Here is a 26,155-nt window from a genome sequence, read left to right on the forward strand (position 1 = left end):
ATCAGCCTGCCCCCAATTTAGAACTTCAAGTTCTATCACCATCTATTTCCCTACATTCTGTATCTCCTATGTCATTCTGCACTGTAAACAGTGATGCAAAATATTTGTTTAGTATCTCCTGCAGCTCCACCAAAAAGGCCACCTTGCTGATCTTTGAGGAGCCCTATCCTCTCCCTACTTACCCTTTTGTCCTTAATGTATTTGTAAAAACCCTTTGGATTCCCCTTAACCCTGTTTGCCAAAGCTATCTCATGTCCCCTTTTTGCCCTCCTGATTTCTCTCAAGTATACTCCCACTGCCTTTATCATCTTCTAACAATTCATTCAATCTGTCCTGTCTCTACCTGACATGCTGCTTTCTTTCTCTTAACCAAATCCTCAATTTCTCTAGTCATCCAGCATTCTCTATACCTACAAGTCTTTCCTTTCACTCTAACAGGAGTCCAGAGATAGTATATTCCTGTTACGTCATTTCTGAAGGCTTCGCATTTTCCAGCCGTCCCTTTACCTGTGAACATGCTGTCCCCAATCAGCTTTTGAAAGTTCTTGCCTAGTACTGTCAAAATTAGCCTTCCTCCAATTTAGAACTTCAGCTTTTAGATCTGGTCTATCCTTTTCCATCAGTATTTTAAAATGAATGGAATTATGGTCGCTGGCCCCAAAGTGCTCCCCCACTGACACCTCAGTCACCTGAGCGGCGTTATTTCCCAAGAGTAGGACAGGTTTTGCACCTTTGTCTGGTACACACACAGAACCCCACCCCCCCCCCCCCCCCCCCCCTGCAGTCTTCTGTACAAAAAACAACTTTCTCCTAGCTACCATCAGTTCTGAAGAAAGGTCACCGGACCCGAAACGTTAACAACCGTGGAGAGAGATCAGGTTTGCCAGACCTGCTGGGATCTTCCAGTGATTTTCTGGTTTTGTTTCTGATTCCCGGCACCCGCAGTTCCTTTAGTTCTTGGTTCGTTGATGTCCTGAAACTAAGGATATCTGTCGTCCTTGTCTTCTGCACATGTGATTCCAGATCCACAACGTGGTTGACTTTGGACTGTCCTCTGAAGTAACATGGCAAGGCACTCAGTTCAAGGGCCATGAGGACTGGGAATTAAGTGCTGGCCCAGCAGTAGCCACATCACGTGAACAAATCTGAGAAATGCCAATGACAGAAGAAAGTTGCATATCTAATTTGTGAATGTAGGTTTGCTTACTGAGCTGGAAGGTTCATTTTCAGACGTTTCGTCACCATACTAGGTAATATCATCAGTGAGCCTTTGGTGATGCGCTGGTGTTAGTGAACCGCGCTCTCTTTGTGTGTTTACTTTTCCTTGGGTTGCTGACGTAATTTCCTGTGGTGATGTCATTTCCTCCTCCTCTTCTCAGTGTGGTAAATAAGCTCTATCAACAAACACATTGACTTGGACCCCATTTGCCACCCTCTGAGAAAAAGAACAGGAAATTACATCACCAGGGGCAATGATGTCACCAACCCAAGGAAACCTGAACACTCAAATCAAAAGCAGGACATACCACCAGCGCTTCACCGGTGGCTCACTGATGATGTTACCTAGTATGGTGACAAAATGTCTGAAAACAAGCCTTCCAGCTCAGCGAGCAAACTTGCGTCTAGAACCTCAACCTGAGGGAGAAATCTTCTCACTATCTACACATATGATCAGAGACTAAACTGTGATCCCAACCCAGCCCACTTGAGAGTCAATCTAGATAAGATCTCGAAACATCTGAAGGGAGAAAACTCAAAATCAGAAGCAAGCTCTTGAGTCAGCTTGCTGGATCCATGTGGGATGCTGCTACTACAACATTGTAGACGTCAGGCCTAGTCCCATCATTCTCAGTAGTCATTACTGTGCACCTGTTTGGTGAAGGTCAGTAAGATGGTCAACAGCCCATTTGGTCAATCTTCCTAAGCAAGACATAATAGCAGACACCCTTTGACTCAAGGAATGGAAATGAAAGAAAGTCACTAACAAATTCCTTGTGACAAATTTGTGGGTGGCACGGTCACACAGTGGTGAGCGTGGTTGTCTCACAGCGCCAGAGACGCGGGTTCAATTCCCTCCTCAGACTGTGTGGAGTTTGCACATTCTCCCCGTGTGTGCGTGGGTTTCCTCCGGGTGCTCCGGTTTCCTCCCACAGTCCAAAGATGTGCAGGTCAGGGTGAATTGGCCATGCTAAATTGCCTGTAGTGTTTGGTGAAGGGGTGAATGTAGGGGAATGGGTGGGTTGTGCTCCGGCAGGTCAGTGTGGACTTGTTGGGCCGAAGGGCCTGTTTCCACACTAAGTAATCTAATCTAATCTAATTGACAGATGCAATGTCCGTAGATCCCTGAAAGTTGCTCCCCAGGTTGACAGGGTTATTAAGAAGGCGTACGGTGTGTTAACTTTTATTGGTCGAGGGATTGAGTTTCAGAGCCACGAGGTCATGCTGCAGTTGTACAAAACTGGTGCAGTCGCACTTGGAGTATTGTGTACAGTTCTGGTCACCGCATTATAGGAAGGATGTGGAAGCATTGGAAAGGGTTCAGAGATTTGCCAGGATGTTGGTTGGTCTGGAGGGAAGGCCTAATGAGGAAAGGCTGAGGGACTTGAGGCGGTTTTCATTGGAGAGAAGAAGGTTGAGTGATTACCTTGTATGGTTCAATTAAGTAATCAGAGGGTTAGATAGGGTGGACAGTGAGAGCCTTTTTCCTCGGATGGTGATGGCTAGCACAAGGGGATGTAGCTTTAAATTGAGGGGTGATAGATATAGGGCAGATGTCAGAGATAGTTTCTTTCCTCAGAGCAGTAGGGTGTGGAATGCCCTGCCTGCAACGGTCGTACACTCGCCAACTTTTTAGGGCATTTAGATGGTCATTGGATAGGCATCTGGATGAATATGGAATAGTGTAGGATAGATGGGCTTCAGATTGTTGCGCTGACCTGTGGAACCATCGAGGACCGAAGGACCTGTACTGCGCTGGAATGTTTTACGTTGTGGCTCAGGGGTTAGCACTGTTGCCTCACAGCGCCAGGGTCCTGGGTTCGATTCCCGCCTGTCTGTGCGGAGTTTGCACATTCTCCCCGTATCGGCGTGGGTTTCCTCCGGGTGCTCCGGTTTCCTCCCACGATCCAAAGATGTGCAGGTCAGGGTGAATTGGCTGTGGTGAATTGCCCACCGTGTTAGGTGCATTAGTCAGGGGTAAATATTGGGTAGGGGAATAGGTTTGGGTGGGTTTCTGTTCGAGAGGGGTCGGTGTGGACTTGTTGGGCCGATGAGCCTGTTTCCACACTGTGGGGAATCTAATCTAATCTAAATGACAGGCTTGCTGCTGTAAGGATGAAAGTAGTCCTCGCAAACCACGTTCAGGACAAGTGAGGTACAGCCAATCTGCATCACTGGGACTTCAGTACAAGCTCCTTGTGGATTTGCAGAGAAGCGCAAACAATGCTGCAGTGTCCCTTTACAAATAGGTGGCAAACTGATCATCTTAAACTGTGTATATGAGACATGTATCGTTTAGCTTCTGGGCTCAGTGGTTAGCACTGCTGCCTCTGGTTCGATGCCAGTCTCTAGCAACTATCTGTGCGGAGTTTGCCCGGTCTCCCTGTGTCTGCGTGGGTTTCCTTCGGGCGTGCTGCAGTTTATTCCAGTCCGGTGATGTGCAGGTTTGGAGGATTGGCCGTGCTACTGGTTGGGATGCTCTTCGGAAGTTCTGTGTGAACTCGATGGGCCAAATTCCCTGCTTCCACACTGTAGGGATTCTATTCTCTGATTTGCATTCTCCAAGTAAACAACATAACTTCAACAAAAAAGAATCACCTATACAGTTATGGATTGGAGTGCAATAGATCAGTCTGGGATCAGTAAACCAGTTATACTTTTGTTGACAATTTGGCAACTTCCTTGGCCGTTTCCCTGCTAATTTTAGTCCAGAGGGTTAGCTGGTTCACTGAATTTAATTTCAAAAATTTTGCAGTAGTGGAATCTTAAATTTCTCCAGGTACCTTGTACAGTGTGGTCATGAACATCTTCCATCCTGTTGACCCTGCGCTCACGACGCAGCATTTAGGTAAATGTGAGGTGCTGCATTTTGGAAAGGGAATTCAGGGCTGGACTTGTACACCTTAACGGTAAGGTCCTGGGGAGTGTTGCTGAACAAAGAGACCTTGGAGTGCAGGTTCATAGCTCCTTGAAAGTGGAGTCATAGGTAGATAGGATAGTGAAGAAGGCATTTGGTTTGCTTTCCTTTCTTGGTCAGAGTATTGAGTACAGGAGTTGGGAGGTCATGTTGCGGCTGTACAGGACATTGGTTAGGCCACTGGAATATTGCGTGCAACTCTGGTCTGCCTGCTACAGGATGGATGTTGTGAAACATGAACAGGTTCGGAAAAGATTTACAAGGATGTTGCCGGGATTGAAGGGAGTGGCTGAGTAGGCTGGGGCAACCTTTACACACACAAATGCAAAGAGCAGATTATTACCTTTTTGGTTCTACTCCGTCTTTTAGCTGCCAGTTGCTCATATTCCCTCAGCAGAACCTCTTTGTTCTTTCCGCCTGTCACACCAGTACCTACGTGGACCACGGCAACTAGTTCTTTCCCCTCCCCACGCTGAGTTCCTCTGCAGCCCACGTGAGACATCCGGACCCGGGCCACACACCAGCAATGCTGCCTTCTGGACTCGGGATCCTGGCCCCAGACAACCGGTGTCTACTCCCCTGACTGTACAATCTCCGATTACAGCAACGACTCTGTTTTCTTCCCCCGCCTTGAGTAGCTCCTTGTACCACGGCACTGCGGTCGTTTTGCTCATCCTCTCGACTGCCCCTGCTCTGGGCTATACACTCACCGAGAATCTCCAATCTGTTGGACAAGCTCAAGGCCTCCGACTCCTCCAAGCACCCGCTCCTGGATCCTTCCACCAGCCTCGCTCATGGTCACACTCTCCTGTTCCTGACCACTGACCGAATTAGAGTCAGTGAGCTGTACAGCACAGAAGCAGACCCTTCGGTCCAAGTCATCCATGCCGACCAGAAAATCCTAACCCAAGCTAGTCCCGTTTGCCAGCATTTGGCCCATATCCCTCTGAACCCTTCCGATTCATATACCCATCCAGATGCCTTTTAGATGCTGAAAGTGTACCACTTCCTCTGGCAGCTCATTCCATACACACACCACCTTCTGTGAGAAAAAGTTGCCACTTGAGTCCCTTTTTAAATTTAAATGTCTCACCCTAAACCTTTGCCTCCTCGTTTTCGACTCCCCCATCGCAGGGAAAAAACTTTGTCTATTTACCATATCCATGCCCCTCATGATTTTAATAACGTCTATAAGGTCACCCCTCAGCCTCCAACGCTCCAAGGAAAACAGCCCCATCCTGTTCAGCCTCTCGCTATAGCTCAAGCCCTTTAATCCTGGCAACATCCTTGTAGATCTTTTCTGAACCCTTTCAAGTTTCACAACGTCCATCCTGTAGCCGAGTGAACGGATCTGCATGCAATATTCCAAAAGTATCCTAACCAATGTCCTATCCAGCCGCAACATGACCTCCCAACTCCTGTACTCCATACTCCTGAACAATAAAGGAAAGCATACCAAACACCTTCACTATCCTGTCTACCAGTGACTCCACTTTCAAGGAGCTATGAACCTGCACTCCAAGGTCTCTTTCTTCAGCAACACTCCCGATGACCTTAGCATATTCCTGCCCTGATTTGCCTTTCCAAAATGCAGCACCTCACATTTATCTGAATTATGGGCGGCACGGTGGCACAGTGGTTAGCACTGCTGCCTCACAGCGCCAGAGACCCGGGTTCAATTCCCGCCTCAGGTGACGAACTGTGTGGAGTTTGCACGTCCTCCCCGTGTCTGCGTGGGTTTCCTCTGGGTGCTCCGGTTTCCTCCCACAGTCCAAAGATGTGCAGGTCAGGTGAATTGGCCATGCTAAATTGCCCGTAGTGTTAGGTAAGGGGTAAATGTAGGGGTATGGGTGGGTTGCGCTTCGGCGGGGCGGTGTGGACTTGTTGGGCCGAAGGGCCTGTTTCCACACTGTAAGTAATCTAATCTAAACTCCATTTGCCGCTATTCGGCCCATTGACCCATCTGATATTGATCTCGCTTTTCTCTGTGTATCCTTCACTGTCCACTACACCTCCAATTTTGGTGCCATCTGCAAACTTACTAACTGTATGTCCTATGTTCAGATCCAAATCATTTATATAAATGATGAAAAGAAGTGGACCCAGCACCGATCCTTGTGGCACACCACTGTTCAAGGTCCTTCAGTCTGAAAAGCAACCCTCCACCACCACCTTCTGTCTTCTACCTTCGAGCCAGTTCTGTATCCAAATGGTAGTTGTCCTCTTGTGTTCCAAGTGATCTAACCTTGCTAACCAATCTACAATGAGGAACCTTGTCGAACACCTGACTGAAGACCATAGATCATGTCCACCACTCTGCCCTTATCAATCTTTGTTACTTCAAAAAGCTCCATCAAGTTTGTGAGACGCGATTTCCCACACAAAAAGCCATGCTGACTATCCCTAATCAGTCCTTGCCTTTCCAAATACCGGATTTCCTCCAGCAACTTGTCCACCACCGACGTCAGGCTCACCGGTCTATAGTTCCCTGGCTTGTCCTTACCGCCTTTCTTAAATAGTGGCACCACGTTAGCCAACCTCCAGTCTTCCGGCATCTCACTGCATCGATGATACAAATATTTCAGCAAGAGGCCCAGCAGTCACTTCCCTAGCTTCCCACTGAGTTCTTGGGTACACCTGATCACGTCCTGGGAATTTATCCACCTTTGTGATTTCAGACATCCAGCACCACCACCTCTGTAATTTGGGTATTTTCCAAGGTGCCACTGTCTATTTCCCCACGTTCTACGTCTTCCATATCCTTCTCCACAGTAAACACCGATGCAAAATATTTAGGGCAGTTAATCAAAGGGCTATGATTGCTTCCTGAGATACAGCATCCAAATAACTCTCTCCTTCTCTGATGTGTCATGGTGCTCGAAGCTCAGATTTCAACTCGTCAACTCTGAGCTGGGGTTCCTCAAACAACCACCACTTGCTCCTGATGTGGTCACTAGACATCTCTCATGGACCCCACAGTGGCTCAGTGGTTAGCACTGCTGTCTCTCGGGACCAGGGTTCGACTCCACCCTCGGGTACTATCTGTGTGGAGTTTGCGCATTCCCCCCCGTGTCTGTGTGGGTTTCTGCCGGGTATACTCCGGTTTCCTCTCACGGTCCAAAAGAGTTGCATGTCAGATGAATTGGCCGTGCTAAGTTACCCATCGTGTTAGGAGCAGTAGTCAGGAGTAAATTTAGGGAAATGACTTTGGGTGAGTTACTCTTCAGAGGGTTGGTATGGACTTGTTGGGCCGAAGGGCCGGTTTCCACACTGTAGGGAAGCTAATCTAATCTCAGTGGGGTTCACCAGCTCCCACATCAGACAGGTACAATACGTTGCCTGGCTCTGCATCATTTCTTGATTGCTTACTTTGTTTCTTAAACGTTTTGTACTTGATCTGTAAATCTTTCCCCTGTTTGCCATCAGTCTGCAATGACATGTAATGCCGAGTCAAGTAAGTAGCTGTCACCAGCCAATGTACGTGAGGGACAGCTGTGATGTCACACTTTTGTGCTGGACCCCTGATCCTGGGCTTCAGCTTATCCCGTTAAGAAACCTTACAAGCTGAGAGCTAAAAAAAACAAATCTCTTCCCCTCTTTACTGACTTCCCACCTTGCTACTCAAGTCCCCAAGCTACAGGGGAACCTCAATTGTCCGGCATTCGATTATCCGAATGTCAGATTATCCAGCAAGATCTCAAGGTCCTGATGCATGGCTAAACTGTGTAATCTGGCAGGTGCGATGACCGAACAAAATGGCACCCCCCCACCCCCGCTGTGTCGCTCAGATAATTAAGGTTCCTCTGTGTATACTCACTTGGTTGTGTCCAACTCTGTTGAGAGTGTGATGCTGGTTAAGCACAACAGGTCAGGCAGCATCCGAGGAGCAGCAGAATCGCCGTTTCGGACAAAAGCCATTCCCGATGAAGGGTTTTTACCCAAAAGATTGATTCTCCTGCTCCTCAGGAGAATCAGGAGTTTCGTCAGCAACGACGTTTGTCCAAAACAGCAATTCTCCTCCTCAGATGCTGCCCGACCTGCTGTGCTTTTCCAGCACCAAGCTCTTGACTGATCTCCAGCATCTGCAATCCTCGCTTTCTCCATGTGTCCCACTCTGGCTCAGTGGGGGAGTGTTCAGAATGGGCAGCATTTGGATTAGATTCCCTCCAGTGTGGAAACGGGCCCTTCGGCCCAACAAGTCCACACCGACCCTCCGAAGAGTAACCCACCCAGACTCGTTTCCCTATGTTTACTTCTGACTAATGTCTGACACAATGGGCAATTTAGCACGGCTAATTCACCCCAATCTGCACATCTTTGGACTGTGGGAGGAAACCGGAGCACCCGGAGGAAACCCACGCAGACACGGGGAGAATGTGCAAACTCCACACAGACAGTCACCCTGAGGCTGGAATCGAACCCGGGTCCCTGGCGCTGTGAGGCAGCAATGCTAACGAGTGGGTCACTGTGCAGCCCGCTCTCTGCTTTTCCACTCAATGCCTCACTTTACCAGGCCAAAATATCTTTGTGTCGCAAACTCAATGCGGCCTTTCCACTGTCCGCGATCTATGCACGTTAACAGGCGTGAGGTCTCTGCTGGATCCCTGACATCCAGCAATGACAGCAGTCACCAAGATCAGCTCCCCTGTTCCTTCTGTGTTGTGTGGATAGAAGGTTTAGGAGAGCCTCTCTGAGTAGCTGCATAAAATCCTTCTCTTCCACCTTCTCTCCCTCTCCCAACCCCCCCTCCCCCCTCCTTGGTCTCTCTAAACTGACTTCCTGTGTTTTATTTTTGGGGGGATTCTTTTTCACTCTGTTTTCTTTTCCCTGTTTTCTATTGGCAAAGGAGCGTTTGCCGCCCGGAGGCCCGAGCCAAACGTCCCGTCGGGCTCTGATTCGCCGAATGTCTTTGGATCATGAACACAGAGGTAACGAGCACTGTTCACGGCGCAGAGAAACCGTACACGTGCTCCGCATGTGGACGCGCTTTCAGCCGGTCATCCGGCCTCTCGAAACATAAATGCAGTCGCGACGGGGAGAAACGATGGAAATGTGGGGACTGCCAAGAGGGGTTCAGGTATCCCTCCCAGCTGGAAACGCATCGACGGACTCACACAGGGGAGAGGCCGTTCATGTGTTCCATCTGCGATAAGGGATTTGCTCGGTCCTCTGACCTGCTGAAGCACCAGCGGGTCCACACCGACGAGAGACCGTTCAACTGCCTGGACTGCAGCAAGTGCTTTAAGTGCTCCGGCGACCTGATACGCCACCAACGCGTTCACTCCGATGAGAGACCGTTCCGGTGTTCTCGCTGCGGCTCTGGCTTCAGGCGGTCCTCTCACCTCACCGTGCACCAGCGTGTCCACACCGGGGAAACGTTCGCGTGCTCGGAGTGCGGGAGAGCGTTCACTCGGCCGTCCAACCTGCTGAAGCACCAGCAGTTTCACACGAGGGAGAAGCGGTTCACCTGCCCGGAGTGCGGGAAGGGTTTCCCGGAGTTATCGATCCTGCTCCGACACCAGCACGCTCACGTGGGAGAGAAGCTGTTCACCTGCTCAGAGTGCGGGAAGGGATTTAGACGGTCGTCCAATCTGTTGACGCACCAGCGGGTTCACACCGGTGAGAAGCCGTTCACCTGCCCGGAGTGTGGCAAAGGGTTTACTGAGTTAGCCACCCTCCAGTCGCACCACCGCGTCCACACCGGGGAGAGGCCGTTCATCTGCTTTGAATGTGGCAAGGGATACACTCGGTCATCGCACCTGCTGAGACACCAGCAAGTTCACAAATAACGGCAGAGATTGGATTTTGCTGTTAATCGCGTCCAAAACGGAACTGAATCGATGACACAGCCACGTCGTAGAAATGATCAAAGCCAAATTGCACGTCCCTTTCCCCCGTGAGGGAGAGGGGCTTGGGTCTCGCACTAGAGATTCAAACTTGTTCGAACAAGGGGGTGGCCAAAAGAAATGGAAATCAAGTTAAGATAGGTTAAGGTCAGAGTGGATTAGTGGTGCTGGAAGAGCACAGCAGTTCAGGCAGCATCCAAGGAGCAGTAAAAATCGACGTTTCGGGCAAAAGCCCTTCATCAGGAATACATTCCTGACGAAGGGCTTTTGCCCGAAACGTCGATTTTTACTGCTTGAATGCTGCCTGAACTGCTATGCTCTTCCAGCACCACTAATCCAGAATCTGGTTTCCAGCAACTGCAGTCATTGTTTTTACCTAAGGTCGGAGTGGTACTGGAAAAGCACAGCAGGTCAAGCAGCATCCGAGGAGCAGGGAAATTGACTTTTTGGGCAAAAGCCCTTCATCAGGAATGAGGCTGGGAGCCTCCGAGGTGGAGAGATTAATGGGAGGGGTGGGGTGGGGCTGGGTTTGGGGGGGAAAGGTAGCTGAGTGTGCAATAGGTGGATGGAGGTGTGGGGTTAAGGGTGATAGGTTGGAGAGGAGGGTGGAGCAAGTAGGTGGGAAGGAAGATGGACAGGTCATGAGGGCGGTGCTGAGCTGGAAGGTTGGAACTGGGGTAAGGTGGGGGGATAGGGGAAATGAGGAAACTGGTGAAGTCCACATTGATGCCCTGGGTTTGGAGGGTCCCGAGGCAGAAGATGAGGTGTTATTCCTCAAGGTGTCGGGTGGTGAGGGAGTGGTAGTGGAGGAGGTCCAGGACCTGCATGTCCTCGGCAGAGTGGGAGGGGGAGTTGAAATGTTTGGCCATGGGGCAGAGGCGTTGTTTGGTGCGGGTGTCCTGGAGATGTTGTCTGAAGGGGGCGTGGACCTGACCAAGTACCTAACAGCCCACCCTACCTTCCCGGAAACTTCCCCTGCCACCGCAGGAATTGCAGAACCTGTGCCCACACCTCCTCCCTCACCGCTGTCCAAGGTCCCAAAAGAGCCTTCCACATCCATCAAAGTTTCACCTGCACTTCCAAACGTATCCATTGCTCCCAATGGGGTCTCCTCTACATTGGGGAAACTGGACTTGGTTAGGCCACTGTTGGAATATTCTGTGCAATTCTGGTCACCTTCCTATCGGAAAGATGTTGTCAAACTTGAAAGGGTTCAGAAAACATTTCCAAGGATGTTGCCAGGGTTGGAGGATTTGAGCTACAGGGAGAGGCTGAACAGACTGGGGCTGTTTTCCCTGGAGCGTCGGAGGCTGAGGGGTGACCTGATAGAGGTTTACAAAATCATGAGGGGCATGGATAGGATAAATAGACAAAATCTTTTCCCTGGGGTCAGGGAGTCCAGAACTAGAGGGCATAGGTTTAGGGTGAGAGGGGAGAGATCTAAAAGAGACCTAAGGGGCAACTTTTTCACACAGAGGATGGTACGTGTATGGAATGAGCTGCCAGAGGAAGTGGTAGAGGCTGGTACAATTACAACATTAAAGAGGCATTTGGATGGGTATATGAATAGGAAGGGTTTGGAGGGATATGGACCGGGTGCTGGCAGGTGGGATTAGATTGGGTTGGGATATCTTGTCGGCATGGGGGCGGGGGGGGTTGGACTGAAGGGTCTGTTTCCGTGCTATACATCTCTACAACTCTGCGGGTGCCTACTCGCAGAGCGCTTCAGAGCACATCTCCGGTTTGAGTTAAAAAGAGAGGCTGGAGAAACGAGAACTTTTTTAACCGGAGTGTATGAGGTTGAGGGTGACCGTATGGAAGTTTATGAACTCCTGAGAGGCACAGGTAAGGTAGGTAGCAAAGGTCATTTCCCAAGGGTGGGAACAGTTTAAAAACTAGAAGGCATTTTCTTTCCAAGGTGAGTGGAGAAAGATTTAAAAGGGACCTGAGGGGCAACGTCTTCCACACAGGATGGGTTCTTATGTGGAATCAACTGCCAGCTGAAGTGGTGGTTGTGGGTGCGGTTACAACATTTAAAAGGTTTAGTGATACGGACTAGTTTAGTTTCGGGGAAACTTGGCCGACATGGATGAGTTTGATCTGGGTCTGTTTCTGTGCTGGATGACCATGAGAATTAGTGGAGAATGTAGCTAGAAATATGAAAACACTAAGAGTTTCTGCAGATTTTGAAAAGGAAAAGTGAGGAAAATGATAGTTGATCCACTACTAAGTCAGCCCGAAGAATTAAATAATGGATAACAAGGAAATGTTGAATCGGTCTTTGTGGTGCGTTGTCTAGCTGAGTTGGCTGGATGGCTGGTTTGCAACTCGGAGCGATGCCAACAAATGGGTTCAATTCCTGCCCCAGCTGTGGTTCCTATGAAGGATTTTCTGTCTCAATTTCTCCCCTCACCTGTGAAATGGTGAACCTCAGGTTAAACCACTGCCTGTCGTCTCGCGCTAATGAGAGAGCAGCCTTGTGGTCCAGTAAAACTACAGTGACTTGAGCTTGACATTCAAAATGCGGTGGCTCGGTGGTTAGCACTGCTGCCTCACAGCACCAGGTTCGAATCCATCCTCTGGCGACTGTCTGTGTGGAGTTTGCGCATTCTCCCCGCATCTGCATGGGTTTCCTCCCACAGTCCAAAGATATGCAGGTCAGGTGAGTTGCCCATGCGAAATTGCCCATAGTGTCAGGTGTATTAGTCAGAGGCAAATGGGTCTGGGTGGGTTACTCTTCGGAGGGTCGGTGTGGACTGGTTGGGCCGAAGGGCCTGTTTCCACGCTGTAGGGAATCTCATCTAATCAAACCAATGAGATGGTGCACTGTTTGAATCAACATTAATATGGAAACCAAATTAGTTTGAGAGCAAGAAGCCGAGAATGGGGATAACTGGATGGCTTTTGGGTGGGTGGGCTTAAATAGTGTAGGATTTATCCTTCATTCCTGCTCTTTCTCATCTCCATGCTACATGAGGTGACATTGTCCAAAGGCACTGTTATTTTTCCCATGTACACTGGCAATTCCTAGTTCCATCTCCCCACCGTCCTTCTCTCCATTCCTCTAACTGTTAGTAAATTATCTAACCTCCTAACGCCGCATCCAGTGCAGGTCTTGAGCAGACATTTACTCCATTGACAAATTGGGATGATCAAACCAGTTGTTTATTTGCCACAGCACATTCAGTTCCATGTCTACCCCTCCCTCGGGGATCTGACTGAGGCTGAACCCCACAGCTCTCAATCTCTGTGGCACATATGACTCGAGATGTATTTCTAACTATATATTCACACAGTCACTGACTGCAGCTATTTTAATCTTGGCAATGTCCCATCTGCTGCTTTGACCCTCATATGTGCCTGTGTTAACTTTAGACTCGACAATTCCGATGAATTCCTAACTAGCTTCAGGTTCACACAGCCAGAAACACACAATCATCCAAAACTCTAGTTGTCCGTGTGCTAATCCTGTCCACCCATTTGGCCACAGTGAGGCCAAAGAAGTCTGAAATTGTAAAATGTGCACCCTTGTTTTCAAATTCCACTGAGGCCTTGCTTATTTCTGTGATCTCGACTTGCATAACCCTCCGAGATATCAGCCCTTTTGAGTCTCCTTGTTTCACGCTGTCAGTGGTGGCTGTGCCTGAAAGTAAAACTCTGATATTCGATTACTGAACCTCTCCGCCTCTGTCCCGGACAAAGCGGTCTTTACGGTGAAGTGTCTCTCCTAGCCATGCCCGCTCAGACTCTAGTCACGTGCTGCTTCATGAAACCTCTCTGCAAGGCCTTGCTGCCTTTTATCACATTCGGCGTGTTGCATAAAGACAAACTGTTAGTGTTTGACAACATTGGTTTGTTGGCAGCAAAATTCCACAAACAGCGATCAGATGGATGGCTGGTGTATCAGTTCCCTTGGTGGCGTTGGTTAAAGCATGATTGTTGGTCAGTCTGCAGCAAAAGAACTCCCGTGTGGACCGTGTTTGTCACTGTTGTGGTCTTCTGAACTGTCGGATCTGCAGTTACCTTTGAAGAACTGGAGTCTGGGATCTTTTCCTCTTTTGTCGGCCAAGGAGGAACAGGGTATTCGTATGAACAGTTGTTGAATACTGGAGCAGGCTGGAAGGGCTCAATGGCAAACTCCTGACCCCTCGTTTTTTTTTTTTGAACACTTGTGTTTCACTGATTCCTATTTGAAGTGGTTTCTGCACTAAATGATTTTCAATGAATATCAATCTCAATGTAGTAACTGGAGAAAAAGTTGCAAAATTAAATGAATTCTGGAAGAGAGAGTTTTTTTTTTGTGCTCATTTTGTACCTATCTCACCCTCATAACATCACAAAATGATTATTTTCAAAAAAGGTTGTTCACTCGTGGGGGTCACTGGCCAGTGAGTGGGGGGGGGGGTCAGTGTTTTATTCCTCATTCCTAATTGCTTGTGAGAAGATGGTGATGAACTGCCTCTTGAACCACTGCGCTCTACATGCTGTCGGGTTTTTAAAAGATTAGATCAGATTCCCTACAGTATCGAAACAGGCCATTTGGTCGAACAGGTCCTCACTGACCCTCCGAAGAGCAACACAAGCAGACCCATATTCCCCCCTACCCTATATTCCCACCCCCAGCCAAATGCACCTAACACTTGTGGACAATTTAGCATGCCCAGTTCACCTAACCTGCATGTCTTTGGATTGTGGGAGGAATCCGGAACACCCAAAGGAAACCCACAGCGACACGGGAAGAACGTGCAAACTCCACACAGACAGTCTTCCTGAGGCTGGAATCGAACCCTGGTCCCGTGAGGCAGCAGCACTAACCAGTGAGCCACCGTGCTGTCACAGTGACCCACTACATCCTGAGGAAGGGAATTTCAGGATTTTAACTCAGGAATAGCAAGTCAGGATGGTTACAGCCTTGGCGAGGAACCTGAAGGTGGGGGTGGACCTTTGCATCAACTTCTCAGTAGAGGTTATGAGGTGGTGAAATCCTGGGTGAATTTTTGCAGTGCATCCTGCTGCTACTGCACATTGGTGATGAAGAGAATGGGTGCTTGTGGGATTGGTGCCAGTCAAGTGTGATGCTTTGTCCTGAATGGTGTCAAGCTTCTTCGTTATTGTTCGAGCTACACCCATCCAGCCAAATGGGGAATATTCATCACACTCCTGACTTGTGCCTTGCAGGTTGTGGATAGGCTTTGGGGAGTTGGGAGATGGGTAACTCATCACATAATTCCTAATCTCTGACCTGCTCTTGTAGCTACTGTGCTTATTTGGCAAGTCTAGTGAGTTTCTGGTCAAAACGTGTGGCGCTGGAAAAGCACGTCAGGTCAAGCAGCATCTGAGAAGCAGGAGAATCGACATTTCGGGCATAAGCCCTTCATCAGGAATGTGGGGGTTGGGGGGGAAGGAGGCTGAGATTTAAATCGAAGGTTGGTGGTCGGACGGGGGACGGTGGCTGGGAAGGTGATAGATCAATGGAGGTGGAGAGGTGATGGTGATAGGGTGGAGTGGACAGGTGAGAAGGAAGATGGACAGGTAGAAAAGTTCAAGAGGGTGGGTGCTGAGTTGGAGGGTTGGATCTGGGATGTGATGGCAGGAGAGGAGATGAGGAAACTGGTGAAATCTACTTTGATGCTAGGAAGAGACAGTGCATTATCCTCTGCTATTTCCACCACCTACAATCAGACCCCACGACCAGAGATACATTTCTCTCCCCAACCCTATCAGCATTTCGCAGAGATCAATCCATCCTTGACTCCCTTGATAGGTCCACGCCTCCCCACCAACCCACCCTCCCCTCCTGGCATCTTCACTTGCCACTGCAAGAGGTGAAAAACCTGTGCCCACACCTCCCCCCTCCCCTCCACCCAAGGCCCCAAAGGATCTTTCCATGTCTGGCAGAGATTTCTCCGCACATCCAAACACCTCATCTACCGTGTCTGTTGTTCTCACTGTGGTCTCTTCTGCATTGGAGAGACAGGACGCCAACTTGCAGAACGTTTCAAGGAACATCTCTGTGGGACACGCGCCAAACAACCCCAACACCCCATGGCTGAACACTTCACCTCCCCCTCCCAATCTGCCAACACGTCCTGAGCCCCCTTCAAATCCAAGCTACCTGAAGCCTGGAGGAAGAATGGCTCATCTTTCACCTTGGCACTCTCCAACCACATGGCATCAACATCAATTTCACCAGCTTCCTCATCTACACCCCCCCCCCCCCCAATTCATCCCAGATCCAACCATCCAACTCGGCACTGCACTCAAGAACTGTGCTCCCTGTCCATCTTCCTTCCCACCTATCCGCTCCACCCTCCCCTCCACCTCTACTCATCGCCCTCCCAGCTACCTTCTTCCAGCCCAACCCTCACTTTCCTATTTGTCTCTCAGCCCTCTCGCTGCCCCCCCCCCCCAACATTCCTGAAGGGCTTATGCCCAAAACATCTATTCTCCAGCTTCTTGGACACCGGCTGAACTGCTGTGCTTTTCCAGCACCACACTTTTCATCTCTGATCTCCAGCATCTGCAGCCCTCACTTTCTCCCAGTAAGTTTCTCATCAATGTTACCCTATCGGGCTGTTGTTAGTAGGGGTTTCAGTGATGGAAATACCATTGAATGTCAAGGGGCGGTGATTAGATAGTTTCTCAGTGATGGCAACAGTCTGGCAATTGTGTGACATGAAAGTTACTTGTCAGTCAAAGCTTGGATGTTGTCAGTTCTGAGGAAGGGTCACCAGACTCAAAATGTTAACTCTGATTTTTCTTCACAGATGCTGCCAGACCTGCTGAGCTTTTCCTTCAACTTATGTTTTTGTTTTTGGATATTGTCGAGATCTTGTTGGATTTGAACATGGACTGCTTCAATATCTGAGCAGTTGTGAATGGTGCGGAACTATTGGCGCAAATCCCCACTTCCAACTTTATATTTGGAGAAAAGGTCATTGATGAAGCAGCTGAAGATGGTTGTGCCTAAGACTCTGCTGTGACAATCTAGTGTAGGGATGTCCTGTAGCTGAGATGACTGAACTTCAACAAACACAAACATCTTCCTGTATACCAGGTATGACTCAAACCAATTTGCCCCCGATACCCATTGATTTCAGTTTTGCTCCTTGATGCCATACTTCAGAATTCACAGATAATGTTAAAGTTTCAAAAGAAAAAAATGTGAAGAGGCAAATTAAACTAAATGGAACAGTTGAGAACAGTGACTGAAGAATGTATGGTCACAATCTTTGAAAGTGATAGAACAAGTTAGTCAAACTGCTTGGAAAAAAAAAATTAAATGCACAGGGTCCTCCAATTTATTAATTGAGGCATTGATTACAAAATCAAAGAAAATTGAGTGCAATTCTGATCTCCCTCCTACAGGAAGGATGTTGTGAAACTTGAAAGGGTTCAGAAAAGATTGACAACGGTGTTGTCAGGGTTGGAGGATTTGAGCTATAGGGAAAAGCTGAATAGGTTGGGACTGTTTTCCCTGGAGCATAAGAGGATGAGGGGTGACCTTATAGAGTTTTATAAAATCAAAAGTGGCATGGAAAGGCTAAATAGACAAGTCCTTTTCCCTGGGGTGCGGGAATCCAGAACCAAAGGACATAAGTTTACGGTGAAAGGGGAAAGATTTAAAAGGGGCAACTTTTTCACGCAGATGGTGGTGCATGTATGGAATGAGCTGCTAGGGGAGGTGGCGGAGGTTGGAAAAAATTACAATATTTAAAAGGCATCTGGATGGGTATATGAATAGGATGGGTTTGGAGGGATATAAGCCAAGCGCTGGCAAATGGGACGAGATTAATTTAGGATGTCTGGTTGGCATGGACGCGTTGAACCAAAGGGTTTGTTTCCATGCCTCTTAAGACATAATTAATCTTGAAAAATCACCCGACTGATTCTCAGCTGAAACATTGTGCACAACTCTTGTGGCCCAGTGTCTTGGAGTGATATTTGGGCCTCGTATGGACAACTTCCCAGAACATCACCAGAGACAAGGGCTTTCAGTTTTAGTGGAGAGACTGCGATTCCTCTGCTCAGACAGGGAAGGTGGAGCAATGATTGAAAAGTAGGTTCAAATATTTGCAAGAGCATTACCCCACCCGGGGAGAAATGGATTGGATTGTCACGATAGTTGTTGCATGCACAAGCTAGCTTTAAGAGAATGGGGTGAAGGTGAGGAGAACCATTGTCCATTGCCCAGTTTCCATGATCAGCAATACAATAACTTCTCAATAGGGCAGTCTCTCAGCCAATGAGGGAGCTTTTGGATTCAGTCCCGCCCTTCATTCACTCCCATTGGATGGAGGACCAACTGCTGAATTTGGCCCTCCCGCACGGAGCGCACCTCCTATTGGTCAGGCCTAGCCGTCAATCAGCCTGTACCGCCCCGTAGGCGTGGGCATGCGCCGTGTCGCTCCGTTCGGCAAAGCGCATGCGCGGTTGCCATTTCTCCGAAGGCTGACGGTCATCGGGGTCGTTTTTTGATGGATCGCAAAAGGTGAGAGTCGGGGTGAGAAGGTGGAGCGGTAGACAGGCAGCGGGTGGGCGGAGAGGATTGGGCAATCGCCTTGGGTCAGCCGCAAACCCTGTAAAGAGCCCGCCAAACCCAGCCTCCCTCCCTCCTTTGCACCAAACGGAAAAAAGGCGCCAGACTTCCTCCCGGTGGAGACAGCGGCCATCTTTGTTAGGGGCACTGCGCAGCGGAGGAAGGCTGCGTGTGTGCCATCTTTGTTAGGGGCAAGGTTTGCATTGACTGGGCGGAGCTTGCTGCCCATTGACCCAAATGGAGGCATTGTCCATTCAACCTTGTCCATTGGCCTCTCACACCCAGTGTTTTTTCCATGAGCCACAGCCAGAAAAGGAAGAGCAATCCTGTTTTGCAAATTCCATTTCCTCAGGTTTTCCTGATGATCCCACAAGTTAACAAGAGTTACAACAAGGGTGGCACGGTGGCACAGTGGTTAGCACTGCTGCCTCACAGCGCCAGAGACCTGGGTTCAATTCCTGCCTCAGGCGACTGACTGTGTGGAGTTTGCACATTCTCCCCGTGTCTGCGTGGGTTTCCTCCGGGTGCTCCGGTTTCCTCCCACAGTCCAAAGATGTGCAGGTCAGGTGAATTAGCCATGCTAAATTGCCCGTAGTGTTAGGTAAGGGGTAGATGTAGGGGTATGGGTGGGTTGCGCTTCGGCGGGCCGGTATGGACGTGTTGGGCCGAAGGGCCTGTTTCCACACTAAGTAATCTAAAAAAACAAGAACGAGAATCGTTGAAGTGTGGAAACAGACCCTAAGGCCCAACAAGTTGACACCAACAGTGCGGAGAGTATCTCACCCAGGACCCATTTCCTATTACTCTACATTTACCCCTGACTAATTCACCTGACCTACACATCCCCCAAACACTATAGGCAATTTAGCACAGTCAGTTCACCCTCACATGCACATGTTTGGACTGTGGGAGGAAACCGGAGCACCCAGAGCATACAGTTGTCCTGAGGCTGGAATTGAACTTGGGTCCCTGGTACTGTGAGGCAGCGGTGCCAGCCACTGAGCCACCATGCCGTTCAAAGAGAAAACAAAAATTTTGACAGCACTTCTGATAGCGCCCACTCTCCCTTAACACTAACCCTCAGACAGTGCCTGTTTTCTGTGATGATCCTCCACTAATGTAGTCACTCTATTTCACAGCTTTTCTGCATCTCTCACTCACTCACTGCTCTTTTCACTTGATGAATTAGGGTGCTTGAAAGGGAAGACCTGCAGTCAGGAAATTGAAACCAATCCTCACATCAGGATTCTGACAGAGTCGTTCAATGTTAGCATAACCTGAATTTCATCGGATCTGGGACATGGAGGGAGACAGCACTGTTCGCTGTGGGGAGAAGTTGTACACGTGTTCCGAGTGTGGACGAGGCTTCAGCCGATCGTCTGGCCTGTCGCGACACAAACAAACTCACAGTGGGGAGAAACCACGGAAGTGCGGCGACTGTGGGAAAGGGTTTAGGTGCCCATCTGAACTGGAAAGGCATTGTCGTATTCACACTGGGGAGAGGCCATTTATCTGCTCTGAATGTGGGAAAGGATTCACCCAATTGTCCACCCTGCAGGAACACCAGCAAGTTCACTCTGAGGACAGACCTTTCAAATGTCCGAACTGTGGGAAATGCTTTAAAAGTGCTGGGGAGTTGATGACGCACCAACGTATTCACAGCGATGAGAGACCCTTTAGTTGTACGGACTGTGGGAAGTGCTTCAGAAGTTCTGGCGAACTGATGTCCCATCAGCGAGTTCACACTGACGAAAGACCTTTTAAATGCGCAGACTGCGGGAAGTGCTTTAAAAGTCCTGGTAACCTGATGGCACATCAGCGAGTTCACACTGTCGAGCGACCTTTTAAGTGTTCGAACTGCGGAAAATGCTTTAAGAGCTCCTGGAACCTGATAGAACATCAACGCGTTCACACTGACGAGAGACCGTTCAGGTGCTCTCACTGTGGGACTGGGTTCAAGCATTCATCGCAACTTACTGTCCACCAGCGAATTCACACCGGGGAGAGGCCATTCACCTGCTCTGTGTGTGGGAGTGGATTCACTCAGTCATCTGACCTTCTGAAACACCAGCGACTGCACACAGGGGAGCGGCCATTCATCTGCTCTGAGTGTGGCAAGGGATTCAGTCAGTCATCCCACCTGCTGAAGCACCAGCGAGTTCACAAGCAATGGTAGTGGCTGGATCTTGCTATTGAAGCACACCTCTGACTGAATCGTATTCATTGGGGTCCGTTTCTGCTGGTGTTGGTTAACAGAGGTGTTAGTATTCTGAATAAAGTCAAACCAGCTTTCTTTGAAACACACAGTGTGCTGATTCTTTCTAATGTCTCCAACACAAGTTACTTCCTTGTGAAGGGCTCGCTCTCATCCCCTCTATCATCACCTCCAACAAGAAATACAAGGAGCCAATGGAGCTTCTTTGTCACTGAGACTGAGCCTTTGCTGCTTCCCTCCCCTTAGCCCACTGGATCCAATTGTCCCTAATGTCCCACCTTGCCTGAGCCCTGAACTGATGTCTGTCTTCACTTTCTCTTCCATCTCCCCTCAAGCCCTCTCAGACCTTAACACGTCCATGAGACCCACTTCCTGACCCATCAACCCTATTCTCAATAAATTATTCTCACACAACTCCCCTGTCTTCGCTGAAGTTGTTAACATGTTCTACCTCTTTAGGTATTGTCTTACTCTCCTTTAACTCTACTGCCATCACTTTTTCTGTAAACAAACCATGACCACACTGTTATTTGCAAACTACTGCTTTATCTCCAACATTCCTTTCCTCTCTCAACGTCTTGAACATTTTGCCATATCCCAGATCCGTGCACATCTTTCCCTCAACTCCAGGTGTTTAATGCTCCCCTTAGGTTTTTGTACTGTAACAATGAAACTGCTCTTATTAAAGCCACATCCTTTATGACTGACTGTGTCTCTTCTCATCCTTGTTGACCTGTCTGCAACTTTGGACAAGGATCACTACACCATTCTGGTCCAAAATCCCACTAGTCGTCCAGCTGAGTGGGATTGCTCTCTCCTGCTTCCACTCTTCTCTGTTTGATCAGGGTGTCACTGGTAATGTATATCCTTCACAATCCCACAGTTACCTCTGGTGAACCCAAAGGGTCCAGCTTTGGCCTCCTCTTATTTCTCAACAACATGCCCCCACAATAACAACATCATCTGAAAGCAGTCCCTGTTCTCTCATGTGGAATGATAGCTCCCAGCTCTATCTCTCCACTGATCCTTTCATCCTCTCCACTGTTGTTCAATGATCAGTCTATTTCTCTGATATCCAGTGCTGGATGTGTAGAACTCTCCAATTCAATATTAGGAAGACTGAAATCATTGTTTTCATGCCCACACTCCCAGCTGTATCCCTCTCCCTGTCTGAGACTGAACGAGACATTTTGCACCTTTGTGTCATGTTTAAACTCAAGATAAATTTCTGACTCAGGTGTTTGTTCTGGTCAGTGTCCAATTACGCTCTCCAGATTTTCTCTCTCCCATTCCTTAAAGTGGTGACTCAGTCTGTGGGACAAAGGACTTTTGGTGTTCATATCCTCAGTTTTGTAAAACCCTCACAAATGGAGTTCTCTCTGATCAGTCACTCTGTTAATGTCCCTTTATCGCATGGTCTTCACTGGTTGACTGGACTACCCTCAGCTGCAGAGAGCAGTGTGGGCCTGGAACACCCTGCCTGCAACAGTAGTGGACTCGCCAATGTTAAGGACATTTAAATGGTCATTGGATAGACACCAGGACTCAATGGTCTGAGCTATAGCGAGGTTGGACAAGTTAGGACTTTTTTTTTTAAGAGCATAGGAGACTGGGGAGGGGGGTGGGGGGGTATCTTATAGAAGTGTATAAGATCATGAGAAGCATGGATAGAATGAATGCACTCAGTCTCTTTTCCAAGTTTGGGGAATAAAGGACAAGAGGGCATCAGTTTAAGGTTAGAGGGGAATGAATAAAAGGGAACCTGAGGGGCAACTTTTTTTGACAGAGAATGGGACACATATGGAATGAGCTGCCAGCAGAAGTGGTTGAGATGGTGCATTAACAACAATAACATTTAAAGGACATTTGGACAAATACATGGATAGGAAATGTTTATAAGGATTAGATTAGATTAGATTACTTACGGTGTGGAAAGAGGCCCTTCGGCCCAACAAGTCCACACCGCCCCGCCGAAGCGTAACCCACCCATACCCCTACATCGACATTTACCCCTTACCTAACACTATGGGCAATTTAGCATGGCCAATTCACCTGGCCTGCACATCTTTGGACTGTGGGAGGAAACCGGAGCACCCGGAGGAAACCCACGCAGACACGGGGAGAACGTGCAAACTCCACACAGTCAGTCGCCTGATATGGGACAGGTGCAGGGAAACAGGGTTAGCGTTGATGGACATTTTGGTCGGCGTGGACCAGTTTGGGATGAGGGGGCCTGTCTCCATGCTGTAGAATTCTACGAATCCACATTGACCCTCTGAACAGCATCTCACCAGTCCCGCCCCTTAACCTGACCCTTGTAACCCTGCATTTCCTACGGATAATCCACATCGTCTGCATATCCCTGGATACCACAGTCAATTTAGCACGGCCAATCCATCTAACCTGCACATCTCCTCCTTCAGTCTCTATCTATCCCCTGTCGTGAATATTCTCTGTATTCTCTTTAACAGTGATACCTCCTTTTTGTTGTCATACAAATGGTTGAGTGGATGACATTTGCTGTCATCACCTGACACTCATGGGGGTCTCTGCTGGGAAATTAAGTTATCTGCTAATATGGTAGTACTTCTAAACATTTTTTTTTTACCTCTATGTTTCTGCCTTACAATCGCAGCATCCATCTAGCAATTCTGTTTTGGCTCACCATGCCATCTCGCAGTCGCTGGATAGGTGCATGTTCCATCAACGTGTTCAAGCCTACAATGTAGCTAAAATGTTGTACCACCCAGAACAATGCCAACGAGTGCCTTTCGCACGCCACGTAGCCCTGCTCCATTGGTATGAGCACGAGCGAGTCACATTGACTGACCATGCTCCTCTTGCAACAAGACTGCTGAAATTGTGCAATGTACTGCAGCCACTTCCAGGGGAATGGTCGGAGTGGGTTCAGGGATTTGTGAGCAGAAGCACGTACCGATCCCTGGTTCAAAGTTGTTGCTCGTGTGTGTTCTGGCTTCCATCCCCACGGTGCACTTCTCTTCAGTAGCATGATTCGTGCCACCTTTGTGACAAAAGCATCAATATCATCTCTACAATGTCCAATCAGGCCGAAAAATGACCATAATGCCTTCACATCTAAGGGGACAGGAAGTCGAGCTGCAGTTTCAATTTGTTGCCTGTCTGTCTCCTTCTTCAGCACCACCCCAATGTCATTCACTTCTTCCCTCATTATGTCAGCCTTTATTGTGTTCACTTTCAATTCAAATTCCTTTAGTAGTCGCGACAACTCTTTCAGGAGCTGGTACTGCTCCTGTGTAGTTCTTGTTTGCAAAAGCAGATCATTTACAGATTGTATCAGAATTGACAGCAGGTCAGGCAGCATTCGAGGGACAGGGGAATTGACGTTCCGAGCATAAGCCCTTCATCAGGAATCAAGATGAAGGGCTGTTGCCTGAAACATCGATTCTCCTGCTCCTCAGATGCTGCCTGACCTGCTGTGCTTTTTTAGCACCCCACTCTCGACTCTTGATCTCCAGCATCTGCAGTCCTCACTTTCTCCTAAATACTGTATCAGAAAGTCTGGCCGAGAGAAACCTCATAACCCAGTGCTCAACCGCTGACGAAATGTTAATGAATTCAGAAATTCTTGAGGCAAAGCTGTCCATGTACACTGTTACCTGGTGGGGGGGGGGGGGCGGGGGGATGGGGCATCAGGCCTGCGGGGCTGAGCTAGAGGGCCTATCAGCAATGGCCTTCAGTCATTGTAATCCTCCCCATATCGGATGGTCTTGACTGGGCCCCTGCCCCAGTCTACAGCATCAGTCTCGTCCCATCCTTCCTCAAATGGATGTCAGGGAGCCAAACACACACATTATTCTTCTTTGTGGTGATATCTGACTCTGTGTCTGCCTCATACACTTACTCCGATCACCCCCGGCACCCTTTCACTCCTGCACTGACTTACGCACTACAGTGATAGCCATTTTCAAATTAGATTAGGTTCCCTACAGTGTGGAAACAGGCTCTTCAGCCCAACCAGTCCACACCGACCCTCCGAAGGGTTACCCACCCAGACTCATTCCCCTCTGACTAATGCACCTAACATTATGGGCAATTTAGCATGGCCAATTCACCCTGACCCGCACATCTTTGGACTGGAGCAGTCCAGAGGAAACCCACACAGGCAGAGGGAGAATGTGCAAAGTCCACACAGTCACCCGAGGCTGGAATCGAACCTGGGACCCTGGTGCTGTGAGTCAGCAGTGCTAACCACTGAGAGACCGGGTCTCACAGCACTGCTTCCTCAGTCTTCTGTCTGTGCCTTCGCCCCTTTTAGTTTTCACTTTTCTCCATTTCTCTCATCTACTTTTCACACTGCACTGATATTAGTTCATACACGTGAGATCCACACCTCTCTGATTTTGTAAATCGTTGACCTTCTCCATCAGTCATTTTATCTCTATGCCAGTCTGCCTCCTTTTTTTTGCTTCTGGCTGCCTGTTTAATCTTCCAACATACATCCGATTTCTGCATTTCCTATCGAGCCCATTAGGGGCACCAAACTCTGTTGTCCATCTCTGAATGACAACACTTCGTGCACAGAGAACAACTGAGTCTCTTAGAGCTCTTTAACAAGTATAACTTTATATAAACTAGTAATCATGAATAAGTATCATAACGTAATTTTGAGATATCCGAACAGTTTCCCTCTGGATTCACTGAATCTATGACAACACAGGACAGCCTCAGCTAGCCAGGTTTGTACTAGCCACATCTCCTGACCTGGGCTTCCCTCACGTCTTCACGATGGCTGGTTTCCAGAATTGCTGCTGATCACAGAGTCTCCTCAGGCTACTTGTGTTTTGGACTCTGTCCAGTGTACAACTTCATCCACCTTCCATGTTTGGGAACGGTTTGTTCTTTTACCCGATCTTAACCCAAACAGTTTGACCATATAATAGTCTGATCACCCCACTCCAGCCACGGACCTTATTTGATAATCAGTTTCCCCAGGGTCACTCCACCTGAACGGCTGAGTTCAGTTCAGCCCAAGTGGAAAGTTTGGTCTGAGTTCTGGTATCTTCAGCTTTACTCCACAGAAGCAATGCACAGTCACTTTGTTTTCAATCAACATTCACAAGATTAGTGTTCAACACAGGTTTCACATGGAAATAAGCAGCAAAATATAAATGGACATTAAATAAAACAAAATTGCAGAAGACCGCGATTGCCTGCTGTGAGCTTACAATTCCAACCCTGTCAAATAAACGAGCTCACAACAACACATCAGCTTTCATTACTTTGGATCACGGTGTCAGAGGGTTGAAAAAGAGTCAGCTGTTCCCTTCATGTGGAGAAGGGAGACCCTTCAGGTTAGTTCAGAGCTTCCTCTTCCCCAGGTCTATTCTAACAAGCTGTGTCGACCTGAGCTACATTTATACGGACTCACCAAACACTGA

General features: G+C 48.6%; 1 protein-coding gene across 1 annotated transcript in view; it reads left to right on the forward strand.

Annotated features, from left to right (window-relative positions):
* The window catches only part of LOC140460460 (uncharacterized), a 34,151-nt gene extending 13,331 nt beyond the window's left edge, over positions 1–20,820 (forward strand). The window contains exons 4-5 of the mRNA XM_072554998.1: positions 8,982–9,908; positions 19,997–20,820. Coding sequence (XP_072411099.1) covers positions 9,052–9,908; positions 19,997–20,696 — 1,557 coding nt within the window. The 5' untranslated portion in view covers positions 8,982–9,051 and the 3' untranslated portion in view covers positions 20,697–20,820. The remainder of the gene's footprint in view (positions 1–8,981; positions 9,909–19,996) is intronic.
* The last annotated feature ends 5,335 nt before the right edge of the window (positions 20,821–26,155 follow it).

The sequence above is a fragment of the Chiloscyllium punctatum genome, chromosome 36 (assembly GCF_047496795.1).
Source record: "Chiloscyllium punctatum isolate Juve2018m chromosome 36, sChiPun1.3, whole genome shotgun sequence".
NCBI classification, from domain to species: Eukaryota; Metazoa; Chordata; class Chondrichthyes; order Orectolobiformes; family Hemiscylliidae; genus Chiloscyllium; species Chiloscyllium punctatum.